The 22601-nt window shown below is 44.1% G+C and overlaps 1 protein-coding gene across 26 annotated transcripts in view; it reads left to right on the top strand.

Moving 5' to 3' along the window:
• Positions 1-22601, top strand: part of LOC105463656 (ryanodine receptor 3) — a 561838-nt gene that overhangs the window by 423340 nt on the left and 115897 nt on the right. For all 26 annotated transcript variants that reach the window (XR_011606198.1, XR_011606199.1, XM_071067152.1 and 23 more), the window contains exons 48-57: positions 1795-2015; positions 6494-6584; positions 8703-8843; positions 10081-10244; positions 12276-12354; positions 16017-16106; positions 18380-18526; positions 18734-18796; positions 20230-20305; positions 20413-20536. Coding sequence is in view for 24 of the 26 variants with exons in the window: in XM_071067152.1 (XP_070923253.1) it covers positions 1795-2015; positions 6494-6584; positions 8703-8843; positions 10081-10244; positions 12276-12354; positions 16017-16106; positions 18380-18526; positions 18734-18796; positions 20230-20305; positions 20413-20536 (1196 nt within the window). In the remaining 2 variants the exon portion in view is untranslated. The remainder of the gene's footprint in view (positions 1-1794; positions 2016-6493; positions 6585-8702; positions 8844-10080; positions 10245-12275; positions 12355-16016; positions 16107-18379; positions 18527-18733; positions 18797-20229; positions 20306-20412; positions 20537-22601) is intronic.

Here is a 22601-nt window from a genome sequence, read left to right as displayed (position 1 = left end):
GGCCCCTAGAGTTACAAAACTCAGATACAAGATGCCACAAGACAGAACTAAGCAGAAAAAGGTACACCAGGAGTCCTAGGTCCAAGGAGAAAAGACAAACTAGATCAGTGTAAGTCTAAAAATCATCTTGCCAGTTTAGGGTTGTTTTCAGTTAGAAGGTTTCTCAAAGGCTCCACCTAGTGTCCAACAGAGATAGAAATCTGAGCTCTGTGATGGGTTGTCAGCGGCAAATACCTTGACTTGGATGGATTCCACCTGCACGGGTTATCCAGAAATGGAAATACATACGAGCCCCAACCTGAGTGGGAGCTGCATGCCCATGTGTGGTAGGGAGATGATAAATGGTATATATGACAGTATTAGAGTATACGATCCCTAATACTGAATAACCCAGTCTCACTCAACGTTTTGATATAATAAAACAATGAATAATTCTTTATTCATAATGAATAATTATGAATAATTATTTTTGAATAACTAAAACAGTGCTTCTGCCACTGCTGTTGTTTTGAACTTTTCTATAAATTATTTGATTTTAAAAATAATTTTCTCAACTCACGGGATCTACCCAGGCTTCCTGATCAAATAATTTAATGATAAACAGCAAATGCTATTCTGGTATCTGGTGTTCAATCACGTGTTTGTCCAAACACCATCTACGACAAAAAGGTGTTATATTCAGTTCATTAACACATAGACATTCATGCATTCTCTTTTGAAAACGTATAATCTACTGAAATCAAAGCTCTGTCCTTTCTCATTTTAACTCTGTATATTAAAGTGATAAATGTGGAAGAGTAGCTGTTTCTCCCAGCATGATTACTGAAGTTTCTAGGAGACAACCTTGATAATTTAGATAATTTATAGGAACAACAAGAAATGTGTATCATTCAAAGAAAATGGTTTTTCAAATCCTAAGTTATACAAAGTGTGTTACAGATAGAATGACTGCAGTAATCACAGGAAATGGTACTGTTTCATCTCTGTGGATCTCCAGGTTTCTTTTGAAGTTCTACAACTTTCAAAGATGGTAGTAAAGTGTGCTTTGGCTATTTAGTGTCACTAACTGGGTTTTCCTTGTATTCAACGCATCCATCTAAATGTACATAAAAGAACATCGTGAGCAAGTGTTATGTTAGAGTTGTGTAGAAGGACCCAAGTATCTGTTCCTTTTCCACGTTGCCCATGCAGAGTTAGGTTCCCTTTAGTGGGGTCTACTGTCATGTCAGTATTGATTGTGAATTGCTCACAGTGCTCACCAATTAACTGAAAGGAGTCAGAGTTCCACTTTCTCTTTCACAAAACTGGTGAATTTGAGAAACTGCTTGACCTATAACCATTCACTAATCTTACAGTCGTAAGATAACAGTGCGTGAGTCCCTCGTAGGTGAGAAAAGAGCGAAAACCAGAATAATAATGTAGTATCCTGGCAACTAGACTTTGCAAGCATCAAAATGTTGGGTTAGACTGGTCGTCAGCTGATTTTAATGAGTTCAAAATTATTTTGAAGGGAACAGATATTTATAGGATCATTTGGGAAGACTTAGAGCCAGCTAGCCTTTGTTATTATTTTTTTCTAATTTTTTTTTTGTTTTCTTTTAACTTGATTTTTTTTCATTGAAAATGCAAAAAGAAAAATAGAACTGCTAATAAGGTAGAACGTTGTTCACTGCCTTGCTGTGCAATGTGGACATATATAAGCTCCCACAGCTTGCTACATGGGAACTCAGTGCAGAGCCAGCTTTGCCCTGTTCCTCAGGGTGATTAACCTGTGTCTCAATCTTCTTTCCCTAGGTTTCCCTGAGCACCACAGAGGCTGCGCTTGCACTAAATAGGTATATATGTTCTGCTGTGCTCCCGCTCCTCACAAGATGTGCCCCTCTCTTTGCCGGAACAGAACACTGCACCTCTCTGATTGATTCCACACTGCAGACGATATACAGGCTTTCCAAGGGACGTTCCCTCACCAAAGCACAAAGGGACACTATAGAAGAATGTCTGCTTGCCATTTGCAAGTAAGTACACATCCTATGCTGTTACCCCTGTGTATGCATCCAGGTCAACTGCATTTACTTTGTAATCTAAAAACTGGTGGTCTAGGCTAAGGAAGCTTCCAGGCCTTTGTCATACACCAGCCCTCCCCTAGACATCTCGTAGGATGTGCTCGGCTCCCCTATTTGCCACAGGCAAAATCTTTCCCTTTGGGGAAGGGAGAGGGCGCAGCTTAGGCTTTACCCACTATGGTTGATGGACCAGAAAACTATTTCAAGCCTAAAGTGTTCAGATTAAGAGCTGTCTTCATTCTCAAGATAGAGCCAGAAGCAGATGTGTCTGCCTTCTACATGAGCACATCTTACATGGAAGCCAGACTCTGTGAATAAAAGCGACCTACCTCTAAGCCTCCCAAGACCAGCAGCAAATCAAAGAAAAAAACCTCCAGTCACCATGGGGAGTTAAAGGCAGTAATTTTTACGACTGCAGATGGGCATCAGAGCCAGCTAAGGACAAAAGGTAAAGTCACCCCAAGAGCCTTGGGTCCTCAGGAATCTAAGTCAAGTCTTGTAGAATCCAAGGAAGAAGACCCTTTCAACAACAGGTCTTAGCAGCACAGGCCAATAGTATGATCTGCCATTTTTCAGCCAGTGTTTTGCCTTCTCAGCTGCATATCAGAAATACCTGCTGAGTTACGGAATAAATATCCCAGTGCCCAGGCCACATCCCAGCCCAAAAAGTCAAAACTGTTAGGGATGAGACCCAAGATTCCAGCTTTTGAAGCCTCCCGGGTGTTTCCAATACGTCGTCAAGATTAGAAACCACTGCTGTAGGTCGCTCCGGAGAGAGGATCAACAGGCTTCCCCCGTTAGGGGCCAGCTGAGTATGGTCTTGATTTCTTGTTGAATGAGTTCTTTTCTAATCACAGAAGAAATTACTATGCATTGGGGAGCTAGGGCTACCTAGAAAAAAAACCTCCTCGGTCCCCACATTGATGTGACTGGAACATCACACCAAAAGATAATCTCAGCAGTGAGAAAGTACTACACACATATCAGAACGGCCAAAATCCAGAACACTGACACCACCAAATGCTGGCAAGGATGTGGAACAACAGGAACTCTCATTCATTGCCGGTGGGAGTGAAAATGGTACAGTCACTTTGGAAGGCAGTCTGTCAGTTTCTTACAAAACTAAACATACTCTTACCACGTGATTCAACTGTCTTACTCCTTGGTTTTTACCCAAGTGAGTTGAAAACTATGTCCACACACAAACCTGTATGCAGATGCTTGTAGCAGCTTTATTCGTAATTGCCAAAACTTGGGAGCAATCAAGATGTTTTTGAGTGGGCGAATGGATAAATAAACTGTGGTACATCAGACCATGGACTATATTATTCAGTGCGAAAAAGAAATGAGCTATCAAACAATGAAAATACATAGAGGAACCTTAAACCGATATTACTAAGTGCAAGAAGCTCATCCGAAAAGGCCACGTGCTGTATGATTCCAACTATATGGCTTTCTGGAAAAGGCAAAGCTAAGGAAACACTGAAAAGATCAGTGGTGTCAGGGGTAGGGGGAGGGAGAGATGAACGGGCTGAGCACAGAGAATTTTTAGAGCAGTGGAAAAACAGGATAATGATGGATGTGTGTCATTAAATACTTGTCCAAACCGATAGAATGTACAACAGCAAGAGTGAACCGTAATGTAAATTATGGAATTTGGGTGATAACGATGTTTCAGTATATCAGTTGTCACAAATGCGCCACTGGTGGGGGATAATGATAATGGGGAAAGCTACGCCTCTATGGGGCCAGAGATAGATGAGAACTCTCAGTACACTTTGCTCAATTTTGCTGTGAACCTAAAACTGCTCTGAAAAAGCCTGTTACAAAAAAGTTTTAAAATGTTTTAAAAAGGATAATCTCTGGCTTATATTTCAAATATAACAATGATCACTATGTTTAAAATACTTTTTAAAATTAACCTATGTCTACTGTCTTTGTATCGCCTAAGGCCTACAGGCTTTAAGTGCTTTATGGGACAGGCTGTGTCATTGCATAGTATTATTTTCTTGGGGTGGGGAGTAAAGGCTGGTTGATGGGAAGGACGCCTCGACCCAGGCCCCAAAAGAGTTTTCTCCCAGAGATCTCCTTCCAAAACCAGGCCCGATATTATGATAGTGCTTCATTCAACACAAGATTTTTATGATAACTGGCAGACAGTTAAGCTAATTAGAATATTTTTGATCTTTCAAGAGAGACATTTCAGTGGACACACCAATTAACCTCGAGGAATTAATAAGGTACCTAGGTTTTGCACTTTGCCACTTCAAAAGGAAGATTAATGCCCCATTATTAGTTTTTACGAGCCTCTATTTTCTTAATGGTAGAAAATGGAATAAATAATGAGTTTACACCAAAAGCAATCCTTTCTATCAGCTTTAATTTGTAATTGGCTGGTAATGCATCAATAGCAGCTGCAGATCTTATTCTCGCTTTCACTAGAGCTGAACTCTGGGTGTATTTTAGAAACCACACCAACCAAGGAGTCCTGCCTCCCAACATAAGCTGTTTCCTAATAACAAAGTCACATTGGTGAGACTGATTAGAGCTGCAAATACTTTTAAAGAATGAGACTTGGGAGAAATTAGAATTTTTTTTTTTTTTTTTTGGTGAGACGGAGTCTTGCTCTGTCGCCCAGGCTGGAGTGCAGTGGCGTGATCTCGGCTCACTGCAAGTTCCACCTTCCAGGTTCACGCCATTCTCCTGCCTCAGCCTCCCAAGTAGCTGGGACTACAGGTACCCGCCACCACGTCCAGCTAATTTTTTGTATTTTTAGTAGAGACGGGGTTTCACCATGTTAGCCAGGATGGTCTCGATCTCCTGACCTCATGATCCGCCCATCTCGGCCTCCCAAAGTGCTGGGATTACAGGCGTGAGCTACCACGCCCGGCCTTTTTTTTTTTTTCAGATGGAGTTTTGCTCTTGTTGCCCAGGCTGGCATGATCTCAGCTCAACACAACCTCTGCCTCCCAGGTTCAAGTGACTCTCCTGCTTCAGCTTCCTGAGTAGCTGGGATTACAGGCCCGCCACCACGCCCAGCTAATTTTTTGTATGTTTAGTAGAAACGGGGTTTCACCATGTTAGCCAGGCTGATCTTGAACTCCTGACCTCAGGGGATTCGCCCACCTTGGCCTCCCAAAGTGCTGAGATTACAGGCGTGAGCCACCACCCCTGGCCAAGAAACTAGAATTTTACATCAAACAAAAAGTAGAGCTCACAGCCCTATTACTGTACTTTTAGAGCTTTTCTTCTTGCTCACTTGAGCTCCAGATGTAGCAGGCAAACTGATACTTAACTAGGTTTTTTCATTGTTTATTTTAATAAGTCAGGAATTCGCAGAATTACAGATTTATTGCACTCTTTGCTTGTATTCAAGTTAGTTAATCTTAGGTGATAATTGCTGATTAACTGGATAATAATGTGAAACACTGAGTAATTTTTGCATTCTAACTATTAGATTCTGAGACAAGGCTACTTACTCACTGTATATTTTCACCCCTGTGCTTTTTATCGCAACGCCAGCTCCAGAAATAGTAGTGAAACAGATGACTTTTGTTCTCCATCTGCTTACATTCTTCTTACTGTAGATGCTCCAAGGATTTCTTCCCTGGCATCCCAACATTCCACAAAGGAGTGTTAGCTTTACCTCCATAGCTCCTTAGGCAATAGTGGAAAAAATCCAGGGATTCATTATCTGAACTTACATATCAAATTGTGTTTGTGTGTGTACACCTTTCTCTGGAGAAAACCATAGGTTCCACTAGGTGTCTTCAAAGTTTGGCAATGTAAAAAAGCAAAATCCGTGTTGCTTACCTCTCCTTTCTCTACCTCAAAATTTATTTGTGCCATGAACTCTGTAATTTGATAGATTATTCTTTAAATAGTTACTGTATTTGCCTATTAATGGAGTTGTTTTGAGAACAAAGCCTTACCCCAAACAAATGATTCCAGTAGTGAGAATTTCATGGACCAGATCCTAAGGCACAGGGCTTTAAAGTTCTCTTCAAATCACACCAGTAGGTGGCCTCAGAGTCCACCTGTGGAGCTGCTCAACTCCAGTTTCTCCCTCTGCAGAGTTCAGGGGGCCTTAGAGATGACTAGAACCTGAGCTGCACCTTCTTTCTGTTCTATTCTTTGCACATAATCAGTGATTATATTTTGAGTATGCATATATCCTAGCACATTTTGTCACATAGCAACTCTAGAGTTCCACCTTGGGTATCCCAGTTCGTTAGCACTCTTTTTCTGAATTTTAACTATACTGTTTTCAAGTGTTTTATCATCTACTCTTGTTTATCCGAGATCTTGTGTATTAGGAGCTGTTTTCTTGGCTGTAATATGCTTATTGTTGAGTGTTTCTTTCATTCCTCCTTGATTGTTTTTCTTACGTTTTCATTTTACTTTTCTATGTTTCTTATTTCCTACTGCAGTCACTTGAGGCCTTCCATGTTACAGCAGCTCCTGCGACGCCTCGTTTTTGATGTGCCCCAACTCAATGAATACTGCAAAATGCCTCTCAAGGTAAACGTCACTATTGTTACAGAAACACAGTCTGCTGCACAGGAAACTTGCCTGGTCCTATGTGATGTCTTCGCAATTTGGAGGAAAAATACATGCTAAATGGGTTTGACTCCCTGAAGTTGATGGTTCGCTAACAAGATACATCCCACAAAACCACGTCCTTTCTTGAATGTCGAGGTTGAAGAAAATTGCTCCAATTTTCTTTAACTGCTTTCCACTGACTGGTTGATATTTAGCTGCAGTTAGTACGGGGACTTAGATTTTGTGCTTTCCCGCTGTAATTAGGTTTTCAGACTGTGTTCATCTCAAAAAGCTTTCAAGGCCCTGTGGTTTTTCATTAAATTGATTTAAATGTCCCTTTTCTATTCCATACTGTTTTGTGCTTTTCTTGTTTGTAAGAAATCTTTGTTTTCTACTTTTTTTTTTTTTTTTAAATGAGTCAGAGTCTTGCTCTGTCACCCAGGCTGAAGTGAAGTGGCATGATCTCGGCTTACTGCAACCTCCACCTCCCAGGTTCAAGCAATTCTCCTGCCTCAGCCTCCTGAGTAGCTGGGACTACAGGCACATGCTACCATGCCCAGCTAATTTTTGTTTGTTTGTTTGTTTGTTTGTTTTTAGTAGAGACAGGGTTTCACCATGTTGGCCAGGCTGGTCTCAAACTCCTGACCTCAAGTGATCCACCTGCCTCAACCTCCCAAATTGCTGGGATTACAGGCATGAGCCACTGTGCCTGGCTCGCTTTCTTAATAAAAAGATCACAGACCCCTCTTTTTTGTTATTATTTTTTTTGAGACAGGGTCTCACTCTTTTACCCACACTTGGCACAGCCATGGCTTATTGCAGCCTTGAGCTCCCGAGTTCAAGCAAACCTCCCTCCTCAGTCCCCCCAAAGTGCTGGGATTACAGCAGGTGTGAACCGCCATGCCTGGCCTTCCCTTTTTTTATTGTCTTGTCTCTGGTTTTCTCATAAATTACAAATATTTTATCACTGGCGGCATCTGGGCCTGGTGGGAGGGCACCAGAATCAGCCATCCACCCTTGCAGTCAGTGTTTTTACCTTTTATCTCTGAGGCATCTTCCATATTCGCATATGCAAAAGTGTTAGCAACGGCTAGCCACACCTGAAAATCCTACCTAATGATTTTAACAGCACTTTTCTTTATCGTCCAAGCAAGCATTTCAGGCAGCATTTTACTGGGCTACCCAGAATTCCCAGAGCGCTTTAATTGAATCCCCTGTCTCCATCCCAGGCAGAAAACAGTTTGTATGTTCCCAGAGATTCCACAGTCCTCTGAGGGCTAATTCTTCTCTCTAGCAGCCGCAGTTTTAATCTCAAAAAAAAGAAAATATTTTAACCGAAAACCATAGTGTGCACAGCTTAATTTGGTGTTGCTTCCTCTGCAAGCCTTTGCTGCCAGCTGGATACTGGCTTTGAAGAGGCATTATTGATATCACTCAATAAGCTCACTTTTACCTCTCATATCAGTGGGATTTTTCTTGGAGGACGTGGATCACACCTGCTGGGATGGAAACATTACCGGTAACTTCTGCCCTCTACTGGCAAGATGTGAAACTGCTGTAAAATCACTGGGGTGTAAGAGAGAGAGAGGATCGGAGAGGGAGGGAGGGGGCACGGGGAGTGGGGGCAAGGAAACAACGGGTAATTGATGAGAAAATCTTCAGACCCACAACTTGCAGCCCACCATCCTCTCCCCATATCAGCATTCCCCCAAGATCTCCCAGAATTACAAGCAAAGCTCCCAGAAGAAATTCTTGCCACCCTTGACTGGCTAGAACAGCACACGGTGACTACTTTCAGAAGGTAGCACTCTCTCGTTTGAACTAGAAATGGCTCCTCTCCATTTTCCAGTAACTGCTAGGGGCACATTAGGAGGCACAAGAATTAATCAGGCAGATCCGCTCAGGCTCAAGCTCATTAGGCAGAGAGCAGACTGTTCCCAGCGGTGTTTGAAGGGCCTCTTTGTCGACAGCCCAGCTGTTTCACATGTTTCATTCTCATGATCTCTGCTTGCTATTTTATTCTCTCCTGCATGTTTCTGATGCCCGTGGACTTTCGCTACCCCACCCCGCTGGTCTCTCCTGTTCTGAACCTCCCAGCTTCTGACGAATCACTATGAACAGTGCTGGAAATATTACTGCCTGCCTTCAGGATGGGGGAGCTATGGGCTAGCTGTGGAAGAAGAGCTGCACCTAACGGAGAAGCTTTTCTGGGGGATTTTTGACTCTCTCTCCCATAAGGTAATGACGGTACTTTCTGAGCAAAAAGAGAGCATCTCAGTGCCCCAGCACCTACAGATAATAACAGCCATCATCTATTTAGCGTTCCATTTGCCAGGACCTGTGCTAAGTACTTTACAAGCATATTACGCTAATTCTTGCCCCTCTCTCTGAAATGGAAACTCTTAAAATCCTTATTTTACAGGTGAAGCAAAGCCTCGGAGTAGTTGAATAAATTTTCACATTCACAGAACTGTACATGGGAAAGTGACGACCAGAGTAAATGACACACACATCCTCTGATGTCAGTCTCGATGCCTTACCTCCCCATTCGTTTCCCCCTGATTTGGTGCGGCTCCTGTCTGTCAGCCTTCACTAGGCTCGAGCCAAGAGGAAAAGCCCTGACATCTGCTGTGATGGTGGGACAGGGGATTTCCAGAGGACCTTAAGCCATGCTGGGAGAGGTTCTTCCCAGGCACTCATCTGAGGAGGCGTCGGGTGAGAGCTCAGAGCCTCTGAAACTCAGGCCTTACCGAACGGTGTGATTGAAGTAGAGCTCTGACTCAGACTTTGCTCCACTTCCCCTAACCCAATTTGTGAGGTCAGCAGCTTTAAAGGTAGAAAGTGAGCAGGTCTGGGTTTCTTAGAGAAATGTAGAACACGCATATAGCTCGTTCACCTGCACTTACATTTTCTTTACCCCTGGATTTCATTGGTCTAGTGTAAGCAGATCAAAACTCTTCCCAACCCCATGCTATTTGACTGAAATTCATTTCAGGCTGGGTTCAAGAGAGAATGATGGATGTTGAGCAGCCTGCTGCTGATGTCAACATATGACCCATATCCGCTACTACAGAGCTTGGCACAGCTTGCTATGCCCTCTCCAGTTGCAAGTTGGGTCCATTTCTATGACCGTTCTTAGAAGACAAGTTTATAGTCACTTCTGGCCTAGCGACTAGTCACTTTAACCCTTAGCTGGTCTTGAAATTAACCATGTAGGAGGTATTGATTTAAACCTGTTTAAGATTTTTCAACTTAAAGCAAATGGTGACTTGAGGGCTTTATAGAGTGTTAGTTCATCCTCCAAGGATACCTTCGTTTCCACCAGAAAATAATTAAGGGGTTACACATTTCTCACTTTCGTTAACCTGGATAGATGCGTGTATTTTATTTCTATTTTCAGGTGATTAGTGAATGGTTCTGTCTAAGGACATGGTTCTGCTTTCTCTGCTAAGGTGGCCTTGTTTTTCCCTCACAGAAATATGACCCAGATCTTTTCCGAATGGCCCTGCCTTGTCTCAGTGCTATAGCTGGGGCCTTGCCACCGGATTATTTAGATACCAGAATCACAGCCACTTTGGAGAAACAGATCTCAGTGGATGCAGATGGCAACTTTGATCCCAAACCTATCAACACTGTGAAGTGAGTCCAGAATCATCTCTAAGCTGGTCCTGTATTTTGTCCAGTAACCAATGTTTTCTTCCAGAGGGCAGCAAGAAATGTGAGCTTTACCTCTTTCCCTCCTGCCAACGCTGTTCATCATTTCTCTTGACAAGTCCCATCAGGCACAAGGTTTAATCCATACATATCTGTATTACTATATTCTGGGCTTTTGGTGGGGGAGGAAAGGGTTGGTTTATTTATTACCAGAGATGGATGCTCCCACAAATAAATGTCTCCTGAGGCACTGAGAGAACTACCCTGACAAATTATGCAATTAATTTATTAATGAGCTTTTTGACAAAATCTTTGCTCATGGTGAATTAGGCTCATATGGTTCTAATAGCATCGTACATCACAACAGCTCCATAAATAACAGTCAGCTGAGTCCTGGCAAGGCTGGGGTGTGATGACAGAACAGTGTGGGGTCCTCACTGGAAAAGCTGGACCTGCTCTTTGCCATGCCGAGGGATGCTGGAGCTTCAGAATAGCCCTACCATTGCGCCTTTTAATTTCTCCCTGTAATTTTCCAGAATTTCTCACTGGTGTTGACTAGGCCATGGAGGTGCGCTTATCCCTTGGGCAAAATATTGCTAAGTTTTGGTTTGCAGTAGTTCTGCCCAGTTATGAATATGTGCTGTAGGGTATACAGTCGGCTCCAGGTGCATTTTAAATGAAGAGCTCTAAAACTGCTTCAGGGTGAGCAGGGAAAGTAAGCCTGAGCCTATATGAGCCCCTTAGACCTGTCTTTCATGGCAGTAGTTCTCAAATGAAAGCCTGAACCCTTCCCAGGGGGACTGTCTGCTTTGATAATGTGTAATCTTTGGGATCATCAAACACACATTCCATTGGAAAGAGCTCTGAGCTGTGGGATGGTGGGACAGAATTGAAACTGCTGGAAGAGGTAAGGGGCATGGTAAACCATCAAGCTGGGGCCAAAGAAGGCAGGTGCTGACTTCGGAGAACTCTGCCTATAAAAATGTAACAGTGTTAAAGACAGACAAAGCAAATGGCGTAGTAACTTGGATGCTTTTGAAAACATTCTGAGAAAACATTATACTCTAGCAACTGTGTGTTAATGGCAGGTGGCTCTGTGTTATTTTGAGAGTTCAGATTTGTTCACATATACCCATGACATCAATATAGTTCCTTGAGGAATGGAGATTAACCCTGGCTTACTTCAGGAGAAAAGCACCTTTTGCAAGAATATGGGGTCATTGTCAAAATCTAGTGAAAGGCCAGCCTGGCCTTAGCACACATAGTCACCAGGGAAGGACTGGAATCAGGCACTGTGAGGAAATCGACAATCTTCAGATGTCCCCATTGGGTGAATCACCTTGAAGAATTTACTGCCCTAGTTTCACCCAACTCAAGACTTAAATTCCATGGAGAGAAAGTCTGATTTGCCTAGTCATATGCCCATCCTTGGTGACAGTTCATGTAACACTGCATACAATATAAGAAGACTACGCAATGTAAAGGGAATGCAGGTGCCGATACCAACAGAAGGGACCAGAGCTGTTTTCTAAGAAAACAGAAATAGCAGGTGTCTACTGTACTTCCAAAATTCTAGTATTTCACCATGAGCCACCAAGCCCCAAAAGGTAGAAAACCACTATTTCATAACATACGGCTCTCTGGCTACCCATTTCTACCATTTCCAGATTGTAGCCGGAGGATGACAGGCCATTTACCTTGGATTCTCGCTGTCTAACCAAGACAGGTCTGGCCCAGGAGCCAAGAGAACCCAGAGCACATGGCAGAGGCCTGCCCAGCCAAGGCTCCTGCAGAGATGTTCCACGGTTAGACTTGGGTGTGTCCGTGACCTCACCCTGGCTATGCCACTCCTACTCAGGAATGTCACTGTGCCTGGAGTCCAACTTTAGCTTTGGGATTGGCTGGCTGATCACATCCGCCTTCTGACAGCTGATTGATTGGTAGTTCTGACCGTCTTCTACTATGTCTGGCTGAAGTGCTTGGGGAGGTTTTGATATTTTTTTCCTCGTTTCACAGTTTTTCCTTGCCTGAAAAATTGGAATACATCGTCACCAAGTATGCTGAGCATTCACATGATAAATGGGCCTGTGACAAGGTAGGGATTATCTTCCAGCTGACAATTGTCAGGTGGGAAAACCAGCCCAAGAACATTAAAAGGGCCCAGTCCTGGAAATCTGCCTGATTTGTCGAAGTAACAGATTTTCCATGCCGACGGCATTCGTTATTTCTGAGCAGCAATTTCCCACGGTTGGTGGAGGTCACAGAAATAGGTGACAGCAGCTGCTGGTGTTTCTTTTGTGTTTCTCAAGAAAATGATCAATTCTGGAAGCGTTAACTTCTTCCTTAACATTTCGTTACGGGAATTGTGCCCACACACAGGCTTGTATGTGTTTGATGTAAATGCTTAATGGGAATGGGGAGGCTTCTATCCAATTTTTGTATTTGAATGCAGATTGGAAAAAAAAAAATGAAATTGAAAGCCTAACCCTTGCATGTTTCTGGAAGGCTGGATTTTATTCTAGGGAAGACACACATTCGTCTTCCTATGGCAGGCAGTGGTACAACTCCCAGACACTCCCTTATTAATAAGGCTCTCCATCTGGTGTTTAGAATTCCTCACCACATGAGGTCAGGCTGTTTCATATGTTTCATTGCTGTGTCAGCCCTTTAACACTGGCAGGCAAAGTGGGAAGACTGTGCCAAAGATATCCAGGATTCCTGTGGACAGCCAGTTAAGGACTGGGGCCATTTCTCAGCTGCAGCCTACAGTGTATAACCGTGGACCCATGTCCACAGCAAAGCACAGAAAACCACCTCCATGCAATGTGCCCGCAGAGAAGGAACACCTTGAACCACTAGCTCAGCCTCTGTGTGGATGTAGGCTCAGCTCATCCGTCCATGAGTCTACTGGGGGCTGATGGTAACAGCTATCATTGTAACTATGAATGGGCTGATACCTCATGATTCTAAAGCAGGAGGTGGCAAATCTGTTCTGTAAAGGGCTGAATGATCAACATTTGAGGCTTCGAGAGCCAGACCAACTCCATTGCAATGACTCCTCCCGGCTGCTGTGGCATAAAAGCAGCCATAGAGAAAACATAAACAAAAGTGGGTGCCTGTATTCCAATCACATTTTATTAATTAAAAAAAAGGTGGTCAGCTAGATTTGACTGAGGGGGCAGAGCCAGCTGGCCCTTGCTCTAGAGCATCTGCATTTTCTAAGAACTCTTTGCCTATGGCCATTTGGCCAGCCAAGAATTAGGGAGAATAGTCACCTCCAGGAGCCCACAGCATTAGCGAAGCCATCACTCAACCATGTGGATTTGAACTCCTGAGTCTCTCGTACATCCGTATATTTGTCTCTGTCCTGTGACTTCAGTCCAAGCTGCTGTCGTCTTTCACCCAGACTGGCATAAGCTCCTTATGGGTCTCCCCACGTGCATTTGCCTAGTCTGTTCTTCATAGTGCAAGCAAGTCAGAGTTTCAGTACACAAAGTGAGTCATGCATATTCTACCACTGCTCTTCCTACCCAGCTCTTTCTCCTTGTTAAAATCCTTTCATAATTTCTAACTCTTCTGAAGATAATGGTCAAAATCTTTGGTGTGGCCTGGTAGGCACTGCCTGATCTGACCTCTGCTACCATCTCTAGCCTCATCTCCTCCTCTGCCCTCTGCCCTCCAGCCACCTCCCCTTATTTTAGACCCTCTCTCTCTCTCTCTCTCTCTCTCTCTCTCTCTCTCTCTCTCTCTCTCTCTCACATATGCACTACATGTGCCAGAGACCCTCCTCGGAGCCTGCCAAATACCCGCCTGTACTCACACACATGCTCGCAGCATTCACCAACTCATCCTGCAAATATCACTCCAAGCATGAATTCCTAGGATGGCATTTTTCCAGATTTCTCAGTTCTGGGCCCTCTGAGCACCTTGTCCTTCCCTTTCATAGTACTTTCATAGCTCGCTTAGGTATTTGTATTTATAACATTTGTACATCTATACATTTATTCTAATTATCAGTTTTACATTTACTAGTATAGTTGATTGATATCTCTTTCTGCCACTAGATGGTAAGCTTCACGAGGGCATAGATACATGCCTGCTCACCAGTGCCAGGCGGCACTGATGATCTTACAGTAAAAGAGTGTTTTTCTTGCCCTCAAAAGCCTCATGATCTTGTGGGAGAATCAAAACGAACCAGCCATTGTGGGGCAGGTTGTCCAGGACTATGGTGAGCATGAGCACAGGATTAGAACACATAGGAATCCCTAATCCAGTACTGGGGGTCCAGGGACATCTCCCAGAGTTGGTGACATCTACAGCATGTGCTAAAGGATGAGTGGGAGCCATCTGTCACAAGGAGGTAAGTGCCCTGCAGGCCTTGGGAACAGCAGGTGCAGACCCAGGGAGGCCAGAGACAGTTTGGCTTTAGGGAACCATGGTTCAGTAGAGCTAGGATGTGGAGTAGGATGGGACAGAGGGTGAGAAGTGAGTCTGGAGAGGTCAGCATGATGACCTTTTTAGGTTTACAGGTCATTTGAAAGGACTTGGGTTTTACCAGGATGGCAGCTGGCAGTCAGAAACATTCGAAGTCAGTAGAGTGCCCACAAATGATTGTGATTTTTTAATATCCCCGGACAATAGGGTAGAAAATGAATCCAGGGAGAGGCAGCAAGACTGGAGGCTGGGAGGCTGCTTAAGCAGCTCTTGCAGTAACCCCAGTGAGAGCTAATGGTGGCCTGAGCTAACATACAAGCAGGGAAGTGGGTGAGAGAGACAGACAGACAGACAGACAAATGATGGGAGGGGTACAGGCAGTGGTGTCAAGGAGGACTCCCATGTCATTGGCTTGGAAAGTGAGTGTAAGCTGGGGCTGTTCACTTCATCCGGGGGACCCGAGAGGAGGAGACATGTAGAGAAGTAATTTGAGGGGTGCCTGTGGAACATCCAAGCATAGCTTAAATAGGTTTGAAACTAGGAGGGAGTTCTGCGCTGGAAGTATTGATTTGATACTAGTCTCTTCTCAGTGGTAAGTGAAACCATAGGCCTAAATTAGATCACCTAGGGGAGTATATGTCTCTTGAGAAGGGACAGAAACTTAGGAAATATACACATTTAACAAATGAACAGAAGCTGAGATTGAGAAAGAGCAACAGCCAGAAGCCTTGGGGATGTGAAGTTATGGAAATCAGGGGCTCTTACTTATCTCTGTATCCACTGTGCCTAGGACAGAGTCTGATGTGTACCATAGAAGACATTCACCCAATATTTGTTGAATAACCCTAAAAGTTCTTAAACTCCTGTGACTCTGGGAAGCACACATCACTATGCTTTTGCTCTGGCACTGGCAGGCAAGGATTGCAAGCCAAACGGGCCCCTCCAGGCAGTGGCAGTAGGTCCAGTCTTCCCAGGCCTCCCAGTCCTAGCTTCTGTTCTTCTTGCAAAGGGGGTACGCTAACCTGAGAAGCACTGTTCCCAGGGCCTTTTGAAACATCCTGTTTTAAGTGGGCCTGAAATACAAGCGAGAAAATGGAGAGGACAGCAACTAAAACAACAAGGAATAAAAGAGCAGAGTTCAAGATTCGGGAGGCAGACAGCCTGATGGCCTGAGAGGATCAATTAGGCATTTTTGAAGAGAATTTCTAAGCCCTGTCACTATCCATTATTCCATTTGCTCCACGAGAATAGAAGCAGGGATTTGGGTCACATAGCGGGGTTCTTTGCGTGCCAAGGATATTTGAACTGAGAACATTTCTACAGAGTCAGAGTGGATGGAAATATGGGATTTCCCTGGATGAAAATGTGAAGACCCACCCACTGATAAGGCCTTTCAAGACATTAACGGAGAAGGTAAGAAACAGGCCTCTGGTAACACTGTGTGGGCATGCTGTTTCCTTCCTTGAGTGATTTGATCAGGAGCTCAGAGGAGTTCAGAGCACATTCACTCTCAAGTCCCTAAAACATCGTCTAGGACTCAGTAAACTGTTCACAAGCTTGCCAGTGAGCAACTGCCTCAGGACCAGTTTCCAAGAGCCCAGCCTCACTTTCTGTTCTTTGGCTTTCAGAGGCCATTGGTGAAAGAAGCATCATTCAGCACTTTCAGGCTGGGCCAAAATGCATTTGTAGTTCTGCAACTGAACTGAACTAGGAAGGGGTTTGGTTAGGGCAGGGCAGGGCAGGGCAGGGAGAAGGTGCAGTGAAATTGCTGGGGAAAATTCAGACGAGGCCAGGTATGGTGGCTCACGCCTGTAATCCTAGCACTTTGGGAGGCTGAGGTGGGCGGATCACAAAGTCAAGAGATAGAGACCATCCTGGCCGACATGGTGAAACTCCGTCTCTACTGAAAATATAAAAATTAGCCGGGCAGGAGAACTAGCTGAGGCAGGAGAATTGCTTGAACCAGGGAGGCAGAGGTTGCAGTGAGCCAAGATCATGCCACTGCACTCCAGCCTGGCGACAGAGCAAGACTCCATCTCAAAAAAAAGAAAGAAAGAAAGAAAAACAAAAAAGACAATAATAATTTCTTTTTTTTTTTTTTTTTTTTGAGGCAGGGTCTCTTACTCTGTCACCCAGTCTGGAGTGTAGTGGTGTGATCTCAGCTCACTGCAACCTCTACCTTCCAGGCTCAAGTGATCCTCCTACCTCAGCCTCCCACGTAGCTGGGACTATAGGCATGCACCACCATGCCCAGCTAATTTTTGTAATTTTTTAGTAGAGACAGGGTTTCGCCATGTTGGCCAGGCTGGTCTTGAACTCCTGACCTCAAGCAATCCTCCCACCTCGGCCTCCCAAAGTGCTGGAATTACAGGTGTGAACCACCATGCCCAGCCAAAAATGATTTCTAATACATGAAAGATACAGGTAATAGAGAAGAGAATCCTCAAGAAAATAAGTTTAAAAGAACGCATCTCTTGCTTAAAAAAAAATTGATTACTTAACATATTTGGTTTAACTCAACTCTGAATTCTTTTTTTTTTTTTTTTTTTTTTGAGATGGAGTCTCGCTCTGTCGCCCAGGCTGGAGTGCAGTGGCCGGATCTCAGCGCGCTGCAAGCTCCGCCTCCCGGGTTTACGCCATTCTACTGCCTCAGCCTCCCGAGTAGCTGGGACTACAGGCGCCCGCCACCTCGCCCGGCTAGTTTTTTTGTACTTTTTAGTAGAGACGGGGTTTCACTGTGTTCGCCAGGATGGTCTCGATCTCCTGACCTCGTGATCCGCCCGTCTCGGCCTCCCAAAGTGCTGGGATTACAGGCTTGAGCCACCGCGCCCGGCCAACTCAACTCTGAATTCTTATCTTGCAATCTGTAAGATTCTTTGTAAGCTTTAGTCCTAGGCCTAGTGTCACGTGTGAAGGATGGTGTATGTATCTTTGTATTCATGTTGACTATCTATTAAATTGTGCATAGACCAAAAGAGAATTGTTTTTTGTTTTTTGTTTTTTTTTTTTTGAGACGGAGTTTCACTGTTGTCACTCAGGCTAGAGTGCCGTGGCACAATCTTGGCTCATTGCAAGCTCTGCCTCCCGGATTCAAGCGATTCTCTTGCCTCAGCCTCCCGAGTAGCTGGGACTACAGGCATGCGCCGCTATGCCCGGCTAATTTTTGCATTTTTAGTAGAGATAGGGTTTCGCCATGTTGTCCAGGCTGGTGTCGAACTTCTGACCTCAGGTGATCCACCTGCCTTGGCCTCCCGAAGTGCTGGAATTACAGGCGTGAGCCGCCGCGCCTGGCCCACAAGAATTCTAAATCTAATAAATTATCTTTCCCAAACTCACAGGAGAGCTTTATGCAGATGCATTTTGACAAGCTCTCATCTTCAGCAACTACTAGAACATGAGGAGTCACTCTCCTGTTCCTGTTCTTTACCTACAGATTGTAGATAATGGCATTTCTAATGTCTGGCACGTTTCCTCCCAGGGCAGGAGACACTGTAGGGTCTTATACCTAAAAACACCAGAAAGCCTGCGTTTCGGGTAAGATGCAAAGGATCGTTTGACCTTGTGAGAGAAGGCTGGCGCGAACTAGCACCCCCACCCACAGCGGGGTCCACCTGCCGTGCGGAGAAGGGCCAGGGGGAATGCTGGGGTGTGTTCTGCAAAGTGCTTCTGCTCAAATTCTCTTCTAGGAGAAGGAAATTTATCGCTGGCCTGCCCGAGAGTCCCTGAAAACCATGCTAGCTGTGGGCTGGACTGTGGAGAGGACCAAAGAGGGAGAAGCGTTGGTTCAACAGCGGGAAAATGAGAAGCTTCGAAGCGTGTCCCAGGCCAACCAGGTACATATACCACACCCAGAGGCCCACGCTGGGCCGATGGAACCCGTGGAGAACCTGGGGGCGTTCTGCCTGGGGCATCCTAGGTGGGACTGTCTAAGATGAACCCTGGGGATTTTTCGGGACACATCTTTCACAGCCGAAGTTGGGGATGCTGATAAGAACCAGGAAAATAATGGCAACCCCGTGACTCTGCCTTTGCTTTCCTAGGGCAACAGCTACAGCCCTGCTCCCCTCGACCTCTCAAACGTTGTACTCTCCAGGGAGCTCCAGGTCAGTGCCCCAGGTCCGGCATGACTTGCTTTCAAGTGCAGGACGCATTACCTTCCAAAGAGTTAAAGGGCAAGAAAAGGGAAAGAATCTCTAGAACATAACACCACTAAAATTCAGAACTGAAGATGGTCACATTGTGCAGAGGCCACAGGGAAGGTCTCCGCAGAGTGAACCAGTCCTCCGAGAAGGGGAGGCTTTGTGCTTCTTCCAAGGACGCCCTGACGGGTGCTGACTCAGTAGGAAGAACCACCAGCGCACTGGAGTCTTTCCTCAGTATCCATGAGGGCTTCACCCTGGGACTTCCCGCAGACATCAACACCCACCAACGCTCAAGTCCCTGATATAAAATGGCATAGTTTACCTGTAACCTACACACATCCCCCCATACACGTTAAATTAGCTCTAGATTATTTGTAATTCCTGACACAATGTAAATTCTATATAAATAGTTGTTATGCTATATTGTTTAGAGAATAATGACAAGAAAAAAGTCTGTACACGTTCAGTACAGACACATTTTTTTCCAAATATTTTCAAGCTACAATTGGTGGAATCCGCAGATGCAGAACTCACGGTTAAGGAAGGCTGACTATACTGTGTCAAAACCCAAAATAAATAAGACAACTAGGACAAAATCTGTGAAACTTAGCGCCTCAGTGGAGGTGTTTGCTGGTATCATTGTAAGGCCTCCAAAACATAAGGACAACCCACACGTCCCATAGTGGGTTGCTGGAGCGCCCTGTGATGGTGCAGGCAGCCAGTCACTGCAGGATAGGGATGTGAGACCAAGGGGTTGAAACTGAAAGCCCATTGCTCCCCTCCTATACACATTGGTGGCTGTGCCTGCCCTAGCCTGGGGCGCTCACTCCTCTGGAAGTCCATCAGACCAGCCCCTTGGACCTTAGAGAAAGTTTCTTTCCAAAGTACATCCTTCATTCTAAGTCACTGTTTTACAAGCCTTACAAAGATGGATTCTACTAGAGAAATCTTATTTACAGCACTTTCCTTTAAGACGTGATTATTTTTAGTTTGTTAAGCTACAGGCTTTCAAGGGTTCTAGACTTTTCTTGGCCCGCACTCCCAACTCCCCATCTGAGGTCAGGGGTACAATACTAAGCAGCTGTGAAAAATGACATGCTGCCAGCATGCAGGTTCAAGCGGAAATGGATTTTTCTCCTAAATGCATCAAGCTGCCAGAATAATAAGTTACAAGGGAAGGAGAGAGTTAGAAATTGTTTTCTGTGTGTATGGGAAGATAGGAAACGAATGAGGTACATAAGCACAGAATCATTAATGATGGGAGGCCCTTGGCTGTGTGCTGTTAGTGTTCAGTGGGGTGCTGTTCCCGAGGCTGCCTGAGATAGCCCAGCAGCTATGAAGCTAGCTTGCCTGCTTACTTTCTCTTTGACTTGGCTCTTCTTGGTGGGACACAGGGAATGGTGGAGGTCGTGGCTGAGAACTATCACAATATCTGGGCCAAGAAGAAGAAGCTGGAGCTGGAGAGCAAAGGTGAGTGAGATTCACGGCATCCCCTAAGGAAGCTGAACCGGGGCGGGTGTGGTCTCCCAGAAGTGCAAAGGAAGAGCCAAATGTCACCTCTCACCTTACTGACCCAGGTGGTGGCAGTCACCCTCTTCTGGTACCATATGACACCTTGACTGCCAAAGAAAAGTTCAAGGACCGGGAGAAGGCACAGGACCTGTTTAAGTTCCTCCAAGTGAATGGCGTCATAGTTTCCAGGTAAGTCACCTTCCATGTGATGTTAGTGGGACAGGGCTGTGGGTGTGGCCTCTGCCTCCCCAGGTATTTAATTACCTGCCTACAAAACCCATCCAAGTAAGGAGAATAGTTGAGTCTTTTAAAATGAGAACACTTTTATTTGGGAACATGAAGCCCTCCTTTTTTTTTTTTTTGACATAAGCAGAAATGTTAGGTATTAATTTTTAAAGATCAGTGACAAAGAATTATTACAAATTATACCTACATACCTTAAACATTTCATTGTAACTTAAAATATATAAAAATGCATTCGTTGGTAAATCTTGTGCTATGGGCCAAGGCTCTTTCTTTGTATATTCTCTTTATTGGCGTTATAAACGACATCCATAATACAACCTCAAAGTTTTGGAATTTGGGCTTCTTTAAAGAACGGTGATAATTTGCAGCACATGATAACAGTGTACATGCAGTGCCCTAGATTTTTTATTATTATTATTCTTTAAGTTCTGGGGTACATATGCAGAATGTGCAGGTTTGTTACATAGGTATACATGTGCCATGGTGGTTTGCTACACCCATCAACCTGTCATCTACATTTGGTTTTTTTCCTAATGCTATCCTTCCCCTAGCTCCTCACCCGCCAACAGGCCCCAGTGTGTGATGTTCCCCTCCCTGTGTCCATGTGTTCTCGTTGATCATCTCCCACTTATGAGTGAGAACATGTTTGGTTTGGGTTTTCTGTTTGGTTTTCAGTCCTTGTGTTAGTTTGCTGAGAATGATGGTTTCCAGCATTATCCATGTCCCTGCAAAGGACATGAAGTCATCCCTTTTTTATGGCTGTGTAGTGTTCCATGGTGTATATGTGCCACATTTTCTTTATCCAGTCTGTCATTGATGGGCATTGGGTTGGTTCCAAGTCTTTGCTATTGTGAACAGTGCAACAATAAAGATACGTGTTCATGTGTCTTTATAGTAGAATAATTTATAATCTTTTGGGTATATACCCAGTAATGGGATTGCTGGATCAAATGGTATTTCTAGTTCTAGATCCTTGAGGAATTGCCACACAGTCTTCCACAATGGTTGAACTAATTTACACTCCCACCAACAGTGTAAAAGCATCCCTATTTCTCCACATCCTCTCCAGCATCTGTTGTTTCCTGACTTTTTAATTATCGCCATTCTAACTGGCGTGAAATGGTATCTCATTGTGGTTTTGATTTGCATTTCTCTAATGACCAGTGATAACAAACTTTTTTTTTGTATGTTTTTTGGCTTCATAAATGTCTTCTTTTGAAAAGTACCTGTTCAAAGCCTTTGCCCAGTTTTTGATGAGGTTGTTTTTTTTCTTGTAAATTTGTTTAAACTCCTTGTATCCTGGATATTAGCCCTTTGTCAGATGGATAGATTGCAAAAATGTTCTCCCATTCTGTAGGTTGCCTGTTCACTCTGATGATAGTTACTTTTGCTCTGCAGAAGTTCTTTGGTTTAATTAGACCTCATTTGTCAATTTTGGCTTTGTTGCCATTGCTTTTGATATTTTAGTCTTGAAGTCTTTGCCCATGCGTATGTCCTGAATGGTATTGCCTAGGTTTTCTTCTAGGGTTTTTATGATTTTAGGTCTTATGTTTAAGTCTTTAATCCATCTTGAGTTAATTTCTGCATAAGGTGTAAGGAAGGGGTCCACTTTTAGTTTTCTGCATATGGGTAGCCAGTTTTCTCAACACCATTTATTAAATAGGAAATCCTTTCCCCATTGCTTGTTTTTGTCAGGTTTGTCAAAGATCAGATGGTTGTAGATGTGTGACGTTATTTCTGAGGCCTCCATTCTATTCCTTTGGTCTATATATCTGTTTTGGTACCAGTACCATGCTGTTTTTGTTACTGTAGCCTTGTAGTATAGTTTGAAGTTAGGTAGCATGGTGGCTCCAGCTTTGTTCTTTTGGCTTAGGATTGTCTTGGCTATACAGGCTCTTTTTTGGTTTCATACGAAATTTAAAGTAGTTTTTTCTAATTCTGTGAAGAAAGACAATGGTAGCTTGATGGGAATAGCATTAAATCTATAAATTACTTTGGGCAGTATGGC

Source organism: Macaca nemestrina, chromosome 7 (assembly GCF_043159975.1).
Source record: "Macaca nemestrina isolate mMacNem1 chromosome 7, mMacNem.hap1, whole genome shotgun sequence".
NCBI classification, from domain to species: domain Eukaryota; kingdom Metazoa; phylum Chordata; class Mammalia; order Primates; family Cercopithecidae; genus Macaca; species Macaca nemestrina.
This window is presented reverse-complemented; position numbering and strand designations above follow the sequence as displayed.